Source organism: Mustela nigripes, chromosome 1 (assembly GCF_022355385.1).
Source record: "Mustela nigripes isolate SB6536 chromosome 1, MUSNIG.SB6536, whole genome shotgun sequence".
NCBI lineage: Eukaryota > Metazoa > Chordata > Mammalia > Carnivora > Mustelidae > Mustela > Mustela nigripes.
The window spans coordinates 264444842-264460366 of NC_081557.1; the positions used below are offsets into that span (position 1 = coordinate 264444842).

General features: G+C 49.7%; 1 protein-coding gene across 10 annotated transcripts in view; it reads left to right on the forward strand.

The window, feature by feature from the left end:
• The first annotated feature begins 4581 nt into the window (after positions 1-4581).
• Positions 4582-15525, forward strand: part of SEPTIN11 (septin 11) — an 88460-nt gene continuing 77516 nt past the window's right edge. For all 10 annotated transcript variants that reach the window (XM_059385479.1, XM_059385502.1, XM_059385523.1 and 7 more), the window contains exon 1: positions 4582-4690. In XM_059385479.1, coding sequence (XP_059241462.1) covers positions 4664-4690 — 27 coding nt within the window. In that variant the 5' untranslated portion in view covers positions 4582-4663. The remainder of the gene's footprint in view (positions 4691-15525) is intronic.

Consider the following 15525-nt stretch of genomic DNA (forward strand, 5'->3'; position numbering starts at 1 on the left):
AGCTTGTGCATATTTTGATAAATGTATCTGTTTTATGATTTTGATCCTGTTTTACAATAACTTTATATTTATTTATCATAATGACCCTATCTTTGAAGTAAATATGAGCTTCATTTTATAAGAAAATGGAGCTCAATGAGATCAAAAGACTGGCTCAATATCATATGATTGTCTAATCTAGAAATATTGTCTTACAGATAGGCTTTCTCATGTTCAAAATGACAAGCACAAGGTTATTATCTCAGCATTGTTTGTAATGGTAAAAGATTAGAAACAACCCTGAATTTATCAATAGGACTGTTTAAATAGATGATGATACATCCTTGAAAGTACTAGGCAACAGTATAAAAGAATGAGGAATATAACTAGTCACTCGTGTAAAAGGATGTACAAAGTATAATGTTAAACAAAACAAGGTGCATGATGATACACGTGGTTTTTCTTTTATGTGAAACATGGGATAGGGTAGGAAATTAAAATATATACATTTGCTTGAAGCTGCTTTAGAAAACCAAGGAAAGATATACCAGACACTAGTAAATTAAATTTATCTTTCAGGGAAAGGGACGGGGATTGGACAGATGGGAAATAGAGTGGAGACTTCATTCTATACAATTTTATACTTTTTAAAAAACCATATAAATATATTACTGATTTCCTCCCAGTATCCATTTTTCATTTCTTCCTGTTCTAGGGTCATCTACCCAAGTTTTAGTGTTGGGCATGGCATTTGGTGCCATTTAAGAGATTACAAGAAAAAAAAAAAAAGAAAGAAAGAAAGAAAGAAAAGAAAAAAGAGGGAGTACATATCCTAGTTTCTCCTATAGCTGAGTACATTTATGTGACTGAGTTTTTGCAATGGATTGTGAGCAGAGGTGATGTGTCCTATGTCCAGGTCACTTCCTTAAAAGGAAATTGTTTCCTTCCAATTTCCTCTTCCTCTTTTCCATGGGCAAGACTATGGATGTGGTGTTATAAGTCAGCTTTAATCAGAGTAGATGATGTAATAACCAGAAATTGATGGAGCGACAAGGTAGCAGCATGTAATGTGGACTCCTGGGTGAGCTCAAGAAGCATAGCTGCCCGGCCTCTGGTCTGCTCACCACCTCCTGGACTTTTCATGAGAGAAATAAACACCTTTCTCAGTCACTGAGTTTTGGGGGTGTTTCTGTTATAGAAATAGCCTGTACCCAAACCAGTGTATATAGCTTATGATATTGGGCAGCGCAGAAGCATGAACCCAATTGTTCTGATTCCCAAGCTCACGTTTTTCACTATGGATAAGTAAGAAGGCAGTCTTGCAGTGGATGATTCTTTTGTCCTCCTTAAAGAGTATAATGATGAGGCATGAAGCATAACCTGCTACAATTTATCATACCAACCAACCACTATCCACTTCTGTTAATGGGGTGGACTAAATGAAACAGGAAGAAACTTGCAACATAGTGTTCGTGACTTTTGAAGTCAGGTTGGAAAGGGAGAGTGGGAAAACAAATTGAACTGGGAAAAATTAACAGAAGGAAATTAACACAATCCAACAAATACTGGCAGATGAAGTTGCAAGGAACTTATGATTGAAGTGATTAAAGGATTTAATAATTTAATAAAGTGATTTACCTCATCCAAAAGGAGTAAGTTTACAAATGAGAGATGCAGGTGCAGAGTAACCCCATGCAACAGAATTATTCAGCTGGTGGAAACATAATGGGAGCAACATGTCCAGTAGCTAGCCAATAGGTTGAGACTGAAGACGATACTCTGCTGTCAGAATATGCAGGTGTCTGTGTGTGTTTCTTTCTCTCTCCAGTGGCAGTATCCAGTAGTCAGAGGGTCTTCTAATTTTTCTAGGCTCACAAAGAGAAGTAACTGGCATCACAATGACAGGCGACCGGGAGAAAGGAATTCCTGATAAGTAGAGGGGCCAGAATCAGGGGACTGACCCCACTCCAGGGCTGGCTGCCAAAGGGAGTGGCCGGAGGCCAAGTCCTCATATTCCAGGGACCACGTCATTCCACAGGGTGTTTCTTAACAAGATCAGATTTTCAAAAAGCATGTATTAAAGAGTAGCGCAAGGACTGGCACTTTCTTGCAGGCTTAGATAATTTTTGCTTTTAAAAGAATTTTTGCTTTTAAATTTTTGTGTGTTTATTTGACAGAAGGATAGCACAAGCAGGGGAGGGAGCACAGGCAGAGGGGAAAGCAAGCTCCCCACTAAGCAAGGAGCAGGATGGGGGGAAAAGGGGCTCAATCCTGGGAGGCTGGGATCATGACCTGAGCAGGAGGCAGATGCTTAACCCACTGAGCCACCCAGGCACACCGAAAGCCAGGATTTTCCAATCTAGGCAGTCTGGTTGTAGAATGATAAACAGCTTCATAATGAGAAATGATATTCTGAACTAGCCTTCCTTGGCCAACAGTAATTAAACTGTATTTTCATTGAATATATTTCTGCCTACCTGCCAAAACAAACAAAAAACGAGGAGGAGGGAATTTAAGGCATCGCTTCTTGTCAGTGAAAAACTTTAGGCCCATGTGGGGTAAAATTTGATGCTTTTGTCCTAAAAGGGTTTACCTCCAACAGATGAGATGTTGGAGTAAGTCACCTTAGGCTTTTGTGATTGACCTACCCACAAAGGCAGGGAGTTCACATTCTTCTAACCTAATCCGAGGTTTTCAACATAAACATTTATAAACCAGAGACGTAAATAAAAACAAAAAAATTAAGTCCCGCCATCGGGTCTGGTCAGTATAACACAGAATGGAGAGCTGATTGCAATCGCCCTTTCATTCCGCTGGCCACGTGAGGAACCTCCCGGCTCGCCTGAGACCTCCGGTCCCCGGGCGGACGCAGTCTCGTCCCCTCCGAGGAAGAAGGAACAAAATGGCCCTATACGGGGAGCCGCAGACCGCAGCGTCCCTGCCTTCCCCTTCCCTCTGCCCATCACGCGTCCACGGGGCAATCTTAATTGGACACGGAGCCTGCGGAGTCGCGACACCCAGGCTGGGCCTCGTCCTCACAAGGTCCGAGTCCGGGTGGGGCGCGGACACTGGCGGACCCCGACGAGGTTCGCGCGCGCAAGCCCGAGCCCGCCCACCACCGCCAGTCCCCGTTCAGAGACCCTCGTCCTTCTCCATGGCAGTCTCATCCCTGCGCGGGGGATCCGGCCTTGACCCCTCCCCGCCTCCCGGGCGACCCAGGCCCCGCTTCGCACCAGCCGGTCGCACCAGCCGGGTCCTGCGCGGAGCCCACTCGGCCTCCGAGGCTGCGCGTTCGGGTTCGGCGCCCCCGGGGACAGAGGCAGGCGCAGGCCCGGGGAACTGGCCGCTCGGCTCGGGTCAGACTCCCAGGCGCCGGCATCCCGAGGGGCGCCCGTCTGTCCCGCGATTCACCAGGCCCAGGTTTTCCCTGGGGGCGTCCTCGCGGGGCTGATGGCGGCGCTTCACCGCCTCGGCACACTGTCCCGCGCTCCGTCCCGCGGCTTCCGCACGCCCGGCCCCGGGCTGTCCTCAGTCACCTCGTCCCCGTGGGCCGCCGCCTCCGCTCCACGACGGGCCGCGGGCACCCGCAGCACCTCCCGGCCCCGCTCGCCGCCCAGCACGCGCCAGGCCCTGCCCTGCGCTCGCCACACAGGCAGCCGCGAGCCCCAACCTCTCGGCGAGGGCCCTTCCCCCCGCGGGGGGCTCTTCGGCCCCACGCGCGCCCGCAGCCGCCCCGCGCCGTCGCCGCGCCCCCAGCCGCAGTCCGGGCCGCGCGCCTCGGCGTCGGCGGGTCCGTGTCCCGCGGTCAGGCCGGCCGAGCCCCCACGTGCGACCCGCGAGCTCTCGCTGCCGCGCAGGCCGCGGCCCCGCGCTCCCGGCGGCCGACAGCGGCGCGGGGCGGCCTTTCCTCGCTCTCGGGCCGGCCGCGATCGGCCTCTGCCTCGCGACCCCCCGCCCGCCGGCACGTCTCGGCGACAGCTGGCAGCCGCCCGCCCGGCGGCCTCGCCCCGCGAGAGAACAGTGGAGGCCGCGCTTGCCCCCTGAGGGTGCCCAGCCCCGCCTCCGTCGCCCCCACCCCGGGGGCCGCCGCCTTCCAAACCGGCTCCTCGGGGGAAGCCCGGGGCCAGTTTTACGCGAGGTGATGTCCCCGCGGCCCCGCCGCGCCCCGCGGCCCCTTCCCCTCTCGCAGCCTCTCCGGCCGTCCGCGGCGGGAAGCGCGTGGCGGGACCCGGGGCTGGGACCTCCGCGCCCGGGATTGCACTCGGACTCCGGCACGTGGTGGCCCGGGGGGTGGCGGCCGGAGTCCGGGCTGGGGGAGGGTCGGCGGCAGCGCGGACGGCGGTCCGGGGGCCCCGGCTTTGGCGAGGGGCGAGTCCAGCGGCCGGAGCCGGCGGACCCCAGCGGCGGGCGCGCGCGTCGCCCTCCGTCCCTCAGCCCGGCGCGCGGACTCGCACCCCTGCCGCGGGAGCAGATGGTCCCTTCCGGGCGGGTGGCCATGTTGCTCCCATAAAGCGGGCGGGGCGGCGGCGGGGGAGCAGAGCGGCCGCGGCGAGCGGGAGCCGGAGCAGCCAGAGCGCAGCCGCGAGCGAGGCGCGGGGGAGGGCGCGGCCGGAGCCCGAGCAGCAGCAGCCGCCGGCGTCGGCGGGGAGCACCGGGCGCAGCCGGAGCCGCAGCCGCCGCCGCGATGGCCGTGGCCGTGGGGAGACCGTCTGTGAGTGCTGGGGCCGCGCTCCCCGTGCCCGCCGCTCCTCCGGCGCCGGGTGGTCCCCGCGTTCGGGCGGGCGCGGGCGGGGAGTGGGGGGCCGGGGCGGGGGCTCCGGGCGGCGGCGGCGGCTGTGGGCGTGTGCGCGGGACCGCGCGCGGGTCCGGAGCGGGGCGGAGGGCAGGGGCCCGGCGGTGTCTCCTCCGCGGTGCCACCGCGTGCCGCCCGGCGCGCCCGGGTCCGGAGCCGAGCGGGAGGAAGGACCCCTCCCCGCCTCCCTTCGGAGGGCTCCCCGGAGCCGCGCTGCTCCTGCCTCCCGCTCCGCGCGCACCTTTTCTCTCGTGACCGGCGAGACGCGCGCCGAGACGCGGTTTCCTCCGGGCTCCCGCGCCGAGGGGCCGCCGGTCCCGGGAGCGGCTCGCCCGGGCGCGCTGTCACGCGGCGCTGGAAGCGGCTCCGGGAGAAAAGGGTGGGATTTCCGCGGTGGCTTCCCCGGTGCGTGGTGAGGCCTCGGGCCCCCCAGGCACGCACCCGGCCGCCCCGGCCCTGCCCAGGATGTGGACAAAAGCCCCGGGCGCGCACACAAAGTTTGCACAAGGCGCCCTTGTCGGCCCGGTGGGAGCCCGGGGGCGGCGGAGCGAGGAGGCGGGAGCGCGGGGAGCCGGCAGGGCGGGCGCGTGGGGCGCCGGTGCCCCGAGGCTCGCAGCGCCGGAGGGACCGAGGGGACGCTCCCGCCGCCAGTCCCCGCGGCTGGGCTGCGCAACTCCGTGGCGACTCGGAGCCGGGCTTGGCGGGTGCGGGCTCAGCCCCGGCTGCGCGTCCGGTCCCCGAGGCAGGGAGGGGGAAGGGGCGGCGGCGGCCGGTCCTTTTCGTGGAGAGGAGCCGAGCGGGGTGGGGGCGGCGGAGTCCCCTCTCTTCACCCATTTCTTTGTCGTGTTCAAAGTCCACTTTCTCCCGCTGGTGTCGGGAGCGCCTCGAGCGAGGTGTTTCCCGCCCTCGCGTCCCCTTTCCGCTTCTCGTCTCTTGCCACAAGTGTGTGGCCGCAGGTGGTGGCTTGAGGGGCCTCGTGGTGACGCGCGGAAGTCGCGCGGGGATCCTGGGGGCTCTGAAGCCCCACGAGGGCCTCGGCTCCCGAGTCGTCTCAGACGCGGCGCTTTTTGTCGCCCCCGCCCGGGGACGTTCGCGGGGACCCTGTGCGCGCGCGCTCCAACGCGGGTCGGCGGCTCCGCTGCCGCTGCCGCTGCCGCTGCCGGGGTGTTTTCGGAGACGTTCCCCGAAGCGTAACTGTGGGTCTTTCCGGCGTTTTGTACTCGCACATTCAGTGACCCACGCTTGAGAATTTAGGTTTCCTCCTACGCACAAGTTGTGCTCTTCATAGTGGTCGTGGATCGTTCCTGACGGAATTTACAGACTGTGCTGATTTCTTTATTTTTGCGGGCGAGGAAATTGAGGTCCAGAAAGGCCAAGTTTATCTGACTGAATTATTCCCACCCCTCTTCCCGGTCTCCACACTATACTTACTTCCAGGGCACAGTTTCCAATAACTAAAATAACAATATCTACTTGAGATCATTGGAGAGCGTCTGGGAATGCAGATTTGCGAGGTGGGGGGTAGTGTTCCCTAACACCTTTTGCTGGTGCATTCTTGAGGCTTGGGGGAGGTGGAAGAAATAATTTGCTGCACATTTTCTATAAATTAGTTAGTTCATATATGTCAGTTAAATGGGAACAGTGTGTGGATTTAAGATTTAGTTGTGTGGCCATAATCATATCCAGCACCAGGTCTGCCAGCCAGATGTGAGCTTAATCCCACAGAATTCTTGTGAAAGGCCTCTCTCACTCAAATAATAGGGGAGATTTTTTTTAAAAAAGTGTATATGTACAGAGGAGGTAACTGCTTTCTCTGCACATTCCCTGTTGTCACTGGAATTAAGATTAAATTACAGTTTAAAAACAGAAGACTTGGGCGCCTGGGTGGCTCAGTGGGTTAAGCCTCTGCCTTTAGCTCAGGTCATGATCCCAGGGTCCTGGGATCAAGTCGCACATCGGGTTCTCTGCTGAGCAGGGAGCCTGCTTCCCCTTTCTCTCTGCCTGCCTCTCTGCCTACTTGTGATCTCTGTCTGTCAAATAAATAAATAAAATCTTTAAACAAACAAACAAAAAACCAGAAGACTCTTTTTGGACCAAGTTGTGGTATGAGTGATCGATTGACTCTACAGAGCTGAAAAGTCTTTTCATACATTTCCAAGGAATTGTTGAATTGTTTCACTTTGTTCATTCAGTTCTTGTCATAAGTGCCTTTAGTATGTCTTCAAGACAGCCCGGATGAACGCAGAATATTTCTCCAAACCCAGATCCAAGGATCAACACTACATCCTTCATCCTAGAATTCCCTGCCCCTCCTATCCTTTATCTGTTCTCCGATTTGAACAAATGGAAGGGTGTGTTGAGAAAAGAGAATCACTCTAAAATTGGTTTGGAGTTTCCGTAGTTACTCCTTTAGAATTAGCCTTTTTTCCCCCCTTGAAGTTGTTTATGAACAACTTCCTTGCCCTGCAAACTGCCTCTCCCATCCAGATTGCAGGAAGGTTCAATTCGATTAATTTGCTCTCAATTTAGGTTTTCTTGAACTTGAATGTCTTAGTGTGACCTTCTAGGTAAATAAGAGATTTTACTAGAGAAAAGTTCTTATATGTCAGATGCAGTATTTTCTGTCTTATGAAGTGGTTATATTCAGTTATGACCATTTAAGCCTTAAGGCTCAATTCAGATGTTTCTTAAGTGTGTTTGTTGGCTGGAAAACACAGAGGCTTCAGAGAATTTAGGTTTTTGAGAATTTAGGTTTTTGAGAATTTGGTGTGATACTGTTTATTTCTGTTCTAATCTCCACCCATAGCTTCTCCATTTTCTCGTGGATGCTCTTGGTACTTGACTCTCAGGCGACCCTGAAGCACATCTGCTGTCCCCAGGATGTAACTCATGAACAGCAAGAGCATTTCTCCCTGAGGGATGTGTCCACATTTTGGATGAGTTAGTATTTTTGCACCCAAGTCCCAGGGCAGCTATTACCTTTATTTTAAACAGAGCATGGTAATTTGCTGTACCTGGGAATCAGGCTTTATGTAGCCGATCCAGTCTCTCTCTGCCTACTTGTGATCTCTCTCTCTCTCTCTCTGTCAAATAAATACAATCTTGAAAAAAAAAAAAAGAGGTTATTCGGTTCACCCTTTTTAAATGGAGAAAATTTTCTTACTTTATCCCTAATAGAAGGTATGTATTTAAACTTTTCTGGTGGTGAAGTGTTTCCATGATATCCTTCAAGAAATATGTTTAATTGTTCTTTTATCTGTTGAGCCAAAAGAAATGGAAAGCCCCTCAAAAAAAAAAAAAAAAAAAAAAAAAGGAAAGCCAAGTTCATTCGTTCACTGATGTAAAACTATTAATTGAGCTCCTCCTGCATGCCAGGTACTGTACCAGGAGCCAGGGTTACAGGAGTGGACAAGAGAGAAATTCTCTTTTTACCCAGAGCATTTATTTTTCTGAGAGATTTAGTATCTACGTGTATTAAAGTGATGAACTTCAGTGGAGTATGGAAGCCATTTAGGGAGAAAGGAAATTTTGTGCCTCTTGCTGAGTCAACAGCTAAAATGCAGGTAAAGATCTCGTCCGGGAATCATGGACAGTTCCTGAAGATACGGTCTGTTTTCAGCAGGAGGGTGGGACTGACCAGGAAATGTTATTTTCCCTTGTTATAAAATTGCCAATTACATCTTGAGGTTGTAGCCCCCCATGTGGAGGGCTCTGGCTCTTTTCTACCTGGAGAAAGATGAATGTAGCTGAGAAATGTCCAGAGGGGAGGCTGTCATCTAGGGAGACATTTTTAAAAATTAAAACTCTTTAGTAAATGTTAAAAATGATACACATTGAGTCTGTATAAGCAGTTATTAAGGAATGGAGGAAGTGCTTGATGTACAGTGATCTTTCCTTAAACATTTTGAAAGCTGTAGTTTTTTTAATCTTTTAAAATACCTTCTTTAAAAGGGGCGCCTGGGTGGCTCAGTGGGTTAAAGCCTCTGCCTTCGGCTTAGGTCATGATCTCAAAATCCTGGGATTGAGTCCCACTTCGGGCTGTCAGCTCAGCAGGAAGCCTGCTTCCCCTCCCCCCTCTGCCTGCCTCTCTGCCTACTTGTGATCTCTGTCAAAAACAAAACAAAATAACAACAACAACAAACAACAAAAAGAACCCCTTCTTTAAAAATGATTATGTTTAGGGGTGCCTGGGTGGCTCAGTGGGTGAAGCCCCTGCCTTTGGCTCAGGTCATGATCTCAGGGTCCTGGGATCAAGCCCCACATGGGGCTCTCTGCTCAGCAGGGAGCCTGCTTCACCCCTCTTTCTGCCTGCCTCTCTGCTGGCTTGTGATCTCTGTCAAGTAAATAAATAAAATCTTTTTTAAAAAAATGATATGTTTAGACAATGAAGAATAGACCCATGCAAATGATTAAAAGAATGAAACTACCCATTTCCACCATCCTGATATAAGAGCTCCTAGATTGTTAGTGTATTTTCATCGACTGTGTGAGATTTACACAGGTAAGCATAACCTGTCTCATATAAACTGCCACTTAGAAACCAAACTGTGTGCCTGGTAGACCCTGTGTGTTTGGACACTCATACAATGTAGGAAACAGATGCTTAGTGCTTTCAAAGGGGCCACGCTGTGTCTGTGTCCAGACAAAGGAATGAATGATTTGGATGTCCTACTTTGAAGACCAGTGTTTATAGCCACCGATGATGCCACAGCTGATAATGATCTTTGGGTTTATAGTCTCTCTGGGGCAGGCTACAGTCAGAGCTTTCTATGCCCGTGTTTCTCCTTATAGGACCTTAAACTTGAATGGGGGTGGGGTGGGTAGGGGCTGTTGCTGGATTTTATAATTCATTGAAAATTCTCTTTCATAGTACTAGTTAGACCTGTCTCAACGGGGGTCAGTGAAGCAGAACCATTATTTAAGCAAAGACCCAAAAGATCTAAAGCTTCTATCCTGTTCCCCCACTAGACCTACTTTACGATTTAATTGATACCCCCTTTGTTGTTGTTGCTGTTTTTAAAACCCAGATTGATAGAAAACTCTCTTCAACTAAACAGTACCACCCCTGACCCACACAGACCTGCCGACAGCCCATCAACGCAACCAGTGTAAAACAGACAGACAACCTGGGCTATGGTGATGGAGACAGGCTTCTAAAAACGAAGCCTGGATGATGGGAAGTCAAATTTGCATCATCATAGGCCTGGTCTGAGGTAGAAATCAGGAGTCTGTACTGTCATGTGACTGGAACCCCAAGGCATTGGAACTGTCTTTCTTAGGATCTGTGCCAGTGAGTGTGAGTGCCTTGTTCAAGTCAAAGGGTTGAGGGAGCTGGCCTGTGTGGATGCGTCCTGTCCACCTGCCGAACTGTGCCCATGTGGGACCGAGGGTGCTGTGCTGAGGGAGGCGGCAGGCTGAGGCGAAGAGGTTGGAGAGGCTTCATGCTCCAAAAAGAATGTCTTCGGTCCCCAACAAGAAGAAGCTTTGTTCATGCCCCACTCCTTTTTTTTTTTTCCTGCATTTTAAAAGCTGTGATAAAAATATATATAACATAAGGTGTAGGCCTCTGAGAAGAGCAGAGCTGGCAGCTGGAGGCTGGAGGCTGGAGAAGCAAAGCTGAGATGTTTGCAGCAAACGCTCTTGTGCTGAAGCTGGACCCTGAGATGAAAGGGAAGATGTGTGAGGAATGTGCTCTCCGCCCAGTGAGCTTCCTCCTCCGTGTGGCCCTGCTGTGAGCTGCACCTTTTATCCTGAAGAAGTTGGACGCGTGTGAAGATGGACATCCCATGTACATGGGTGACACGCAGAACCCACTACGGTTTCTACTCCCTGCAAATGAATAGGCCCCGAAAGTTGTAAGAGACTCTTCGATTGAATGGATGTAAAAATGCTACTGTTAAGAACAAATTTGGTTTTGGGCCTTCATAGCTTCAGCTGAAAACTACTTGGGAAGACATTCTGTAGGGGTAGTTGCACACATGCGCCCGTGACGCTCAGCCTCTGGGAATGTTGATAAAATTCTAAGTGATGTCAAACTCCATTCTTGAGTGAGAATTAATTCTAAGGGAATTCTGTCTGCAAAAAAATAAAGTGTACCTGTTTGTTTTGATAATTAACATGACTTTGGGATGAATTTGTGATTTCACAACTTTTTTTTTACAGAAGTGAAGTAGAATCACAATAATACAGGTAGCTTAGAAATTTAAAAAAACAAAACAGTCCTCAACAACCTGAGCACATTTGCCATTATTCTTAGCTTCCTAATTCATCTTCATCAGAGACGTTTCTCATAGTTCCTCTTCGTGGGCGCTGACCTTATGATGTTGGGTATCGAGACGCCATCCGTGCTGCGCTCTTCAGATTTCTTGGAAGGATGAGTAAGCGGTAGGTCGACCGAGGAAGGAAAAGGATGAGTAAGGAAGGCGAGGTGGGAAAGGTGCCGCCCCGAGGGACTAGCACCGGCCTAGCTCGGGTGGGAGGTGGAGCTTCTTCAGGAAATCCGGCTGTGACATCAGGGTAGGGTAGGGAGAATGCATAGAGGGGACTCTAGGCAGGAGGGGGGAGACCAGATCATGCAGTGCGTTGTGAAGACCTGTGTATTTTCTACACGGTTTTCAGCATATTTTGTATCCTATGCAGCCTGTGCCCCAACTTAGGATATCTCGAGATTCTTGGAATTGGTTGGTAGAAGACCTTGAAAGTCTGTAGAGGATGAATTCTTTAGGGTTCAGTAGAATAGAGGAAATGAGAAAGCATAGTGGAGTTGATTCCTTTCAGGACCAAATTGAGCCCTTAAGAGTAGAGGGAGTGAAGACTGAGGCAGCACCCAGAGAGGAGGGGGTCCGGTGACAACATCCCCAGCATAGCTCTTCCTCTCTGGCCTTCTATATTGAGGCCTTCCTCGATGTACAACTACAAATTCTTATTTTCTTAAACATTGAAGCAACTGAGTCCTAAAGGGTAGGAAATGGCAGGACTCCTCCAACCTTGGACGGCAGGTGTCAGTCAGTGTTCTCATAAAGAAAATTAAAAACCCTTCGGATTCTGTGAAAGTAGGAAACAAGTCTGTTAAAAGCCAGGGTTTTCTTGAGACTTAACACCTTTTTCATTCCCTTCTTCCCTTTGTGTATCGTTTCACGTCAGTATAAATTTTGTGGGTCTCATTAAGGGTGCCCTTTAAATTACTCAGACCTGCTGTTGAAAGAAAGAGGCTTAACCGAAGCCCTCTGTGCATGGAAAGTCTGCCCACCATCTTGATTTTTTAATTTTTTTAAAAGATGAAAGAAATTGAAGAGCACACAAATGGAAATATAGACCATGCTCATGGATGGGAAGAACGAGTATTGTCAGAACATCCACACCACGCAAAGCAGCCTGTTGTGTAGATTCAGGGCAATCCCTGTCAAGATACCAGTAGTATTTTTCACAGAACTAGAACCAAAAATTGCTTTTTTTTTTTCTTTAAGATTTTGTTTATTTATTTGACAGAGAGAGAGACACAGTGATTGGGAAGACAGCTGGGGGCGTGGGAGAGGGAGAAGCCGGCTTCCCACTGAGCAGGGAGCCCAACAGGGGGCTTGATCCCAGGACCCTGCGATCACGAACTGAGTGGAAGGCAGCCACTTAAGGACTAAGCCACCCAGGTACTGCTAGAACAAATAATCCTAAAAGTTGTATGGAATTTAAAAATACCGTGAATAGCCAGGGCAGCCTTTGTGCTTACAAAGCTGGAGGTATCACAATCCCAGATTTCAAGATACACTACAAAGTTATGGTAATTAAGACATTCTGGTACTGACACAGATCAATGGAACAGGATAGAGAACAGGATAAAAACCCACACTTGTGTGGCTGGTTAATCTACGACAAAGGAGGCAAGAATATACAATGGGGAAAAGGCAGTCTTCTCAATAAATAGTGACAGCTACTTGTGAAAGAATGAAATTGGACCACTTCCTTACACTATACACACAAAAATTCAAAATGGATTAAGGACCTAAATGTGAGACCTGAAACCATAAAACTCTTTAAAGAAAACAAGCAAGTAATCTCTTGGACATTGGCCTTAGCGGCAGTGTTTTAGATATGTCTCTTGAGGCAAAGCAAGCAAAAGTAAAAGTAAACTGTTGGGGCTACACCAAAATAAAAATTTTCTGTATAGCAAAGGAAACCATCAACAAAGCTAAAAGGCAGCCTCCTGAATGGCAGAAGATACTTGTAAATTAAAAAGCTGATACGTGGCTAATGTCCAAAATATATGAAGAACTTACACAACTCAACAACAAAACAAAACCAAAAAACCCCCCAAAAACCCAATTAAAAAATAGGCAGAGGACCTCAAAAGATACTTTTCAAAGACGACCTGCAGATGGCCCACAGACACATTAAAAGATACTCAGCATCACTAACCATAAGGAAATGCAAATCGAAACCACAATGAAGTATACTTTACCGCTCTCCAAATGGCTAGTATTGGAGCAAGAAATAACAAGTGCTGGCGAGGATGTGGAGAAAAAGGAACCTTTGTGCACTGTTGGCAGGAATATAAATTGGTGCAACTATGGAAAACAGTATGGATGTCCCTCAAAGAGTTAAAAATAGAAACGCTACATGATCTAGTAATTCCACCACTGGGTATCTACCCAGAGAAAACAAATACAGTAATTTGAAAAGATGTATCTACCCTTACGTTTATTGCAGCATGCATTATTTGCAGTAGCCAAGGTATGGGAACAACCCAAGTGTCCACCGGTAAATGGGTAGGTAAAGGATATTGCGGCATATGCATGTGTGTGTGTATTACACATACATACACATACACAGACACACACACACATATATATTTCAGCCATTTCAGCCATAAAAAAGAGTGAGATCTTACTATTAGTGACAATATGGATGGACCTAGAATGTATTATGCTAAGTGAAATAAGTTGGAGAAAGACAAAGACCAAATGGTTTCATTTACGTGGACTCTAAAAAACAAGACAAATGAACAAACAGAAGACCAGAGTTGTGAATACAGAGAAGAACTTGGTGGTTGCCAGAGGGGAAGAGTGGGGGATGGGCAAAAGGTAAAGGAGTTGAAGAGGTGCGGACCAGTTCAGAGCAGCGAGGTCACGGGAACGAGCTGTGCAGCAGGGGAATGTAGCCAAAGATACTGTGACGGTGTCGCTGGTGACAGATGGTAACGCACCTCCGGTGAGGTGAGCGCAGCTTAATGCGCGGAGTTACGGAGTCACCGTGTTGTGCTCCTGAAGCGAATGTAGCATTGCAGGTCCGCTGTGATTCAGGTAGAAAAGCCCCCAAACCTCTGTGCACAGAAAGCCGCCTGGGAATCTTGATTTTTAAATTTCTAATTTAAATTATCGTCAAGATATTTATCTCACTTTAGCCTTAGTAAAATTCCCAAGAAGTAATATAGACAGGAAAACTGAGGACCAAGACGCCCACATTTCCCGGAGGCGATGTGGTGCCGCCAGTTGCTGGGACGACCGGCCTTCAGAGCTGAGGCTGGGACCAGCACGCATACGGAGCTACCATGCGTGTCAGTCTTTCAGACGAGGTTTTGCTCAGGTAACACGTTGCTCCCAGATTTTGGTGGCTTACACAGCAAAGGCTTATTTTTCACCCACAGTCTTTATTCCACCCTCTCAGATCTCCAGGCCGTATTGACCCTGGGTCGTCTGGCGGCAGAGGAAGAGGATCCTGAACCCTGAACTACGAAGTTCTTGCACATATCACTTCTACACAGACTTCCTTGGCCTAAAAATGGTCATTCCTGAGTTCAGCAAGATGAGATGGACAGTCCTTCTGCAAAGAATGGCCATGCTGGTCACTTGGTCTCGCTTGACCAGACCATGGATGGCGAATAAATCGTCTTCTAGAGAGGGCAGGAAACATTTTGTGTCCCAAGACTTCACTGTACTGTCCTAGTCAGGGCATCTACTGTAGAGCCAAGCGTCTTTATTATTTTTTCATATTGTTCCCGTTCCATAATGATTTTTCTCACTCCCTTTGTCCTTCTCTGACCCCAGTTGGACGTGGTCAGATGATGAGATAGAGTATGTGTGTGTGTTCAGCAGCCAGGCTGAGCCGAAGGCAGAGGATGTGATCATTCCTGTTGTTCCCGCACAGTGAGCTTCCAGTAGCATCTTCACTAAGGAAGGGAAGGGCAGTGACCTTCTGAAAGACCTTCTGTGCTGTTCCGTGGTGGCCCCGGCTCTGGGACTGTACTCTCTGGGAAATGGTTTTGAGGCCATTAGGACTTCCAGCTGCTTGACAGAATGATTTCCCTTGGGATGCTTCCAAATCTGTGCTTTCCCAGCCCATCTGTCCCTAAATGCAGATGCCTTGGGATGGCACCTTCTTTTCCTTGCTTTGTTCTGCTCGCTAAGAGGCAATAGTACTATATCACAGTTTGGTTAAGAACATGGGCTCTGGGGCCAGACGGCGCGGGTTCTAGGGTATCAGCGCTGCCATTTAACCGCCTGTGTGACCTTAGGCAAGTTACTTACCTTGTGTACCTCACATTCATCAGCTGCAAAATCATAATAGTACCTTCCTCAAACATTTATAGGACTTAACAAGTTAAGACACTCAGAATGTTTGCAGTGATGCATGAAACATTCATCCTCAATAAAAAGGAAATGACTCTGGAAATAATAGTGACTTTACACCAAAGACTGGGCTCCAAGTGGACTGCCAGCCCGTCCCACCCCGGCAGGGAGTGAACATTTGGCCTGTCTCCTCTC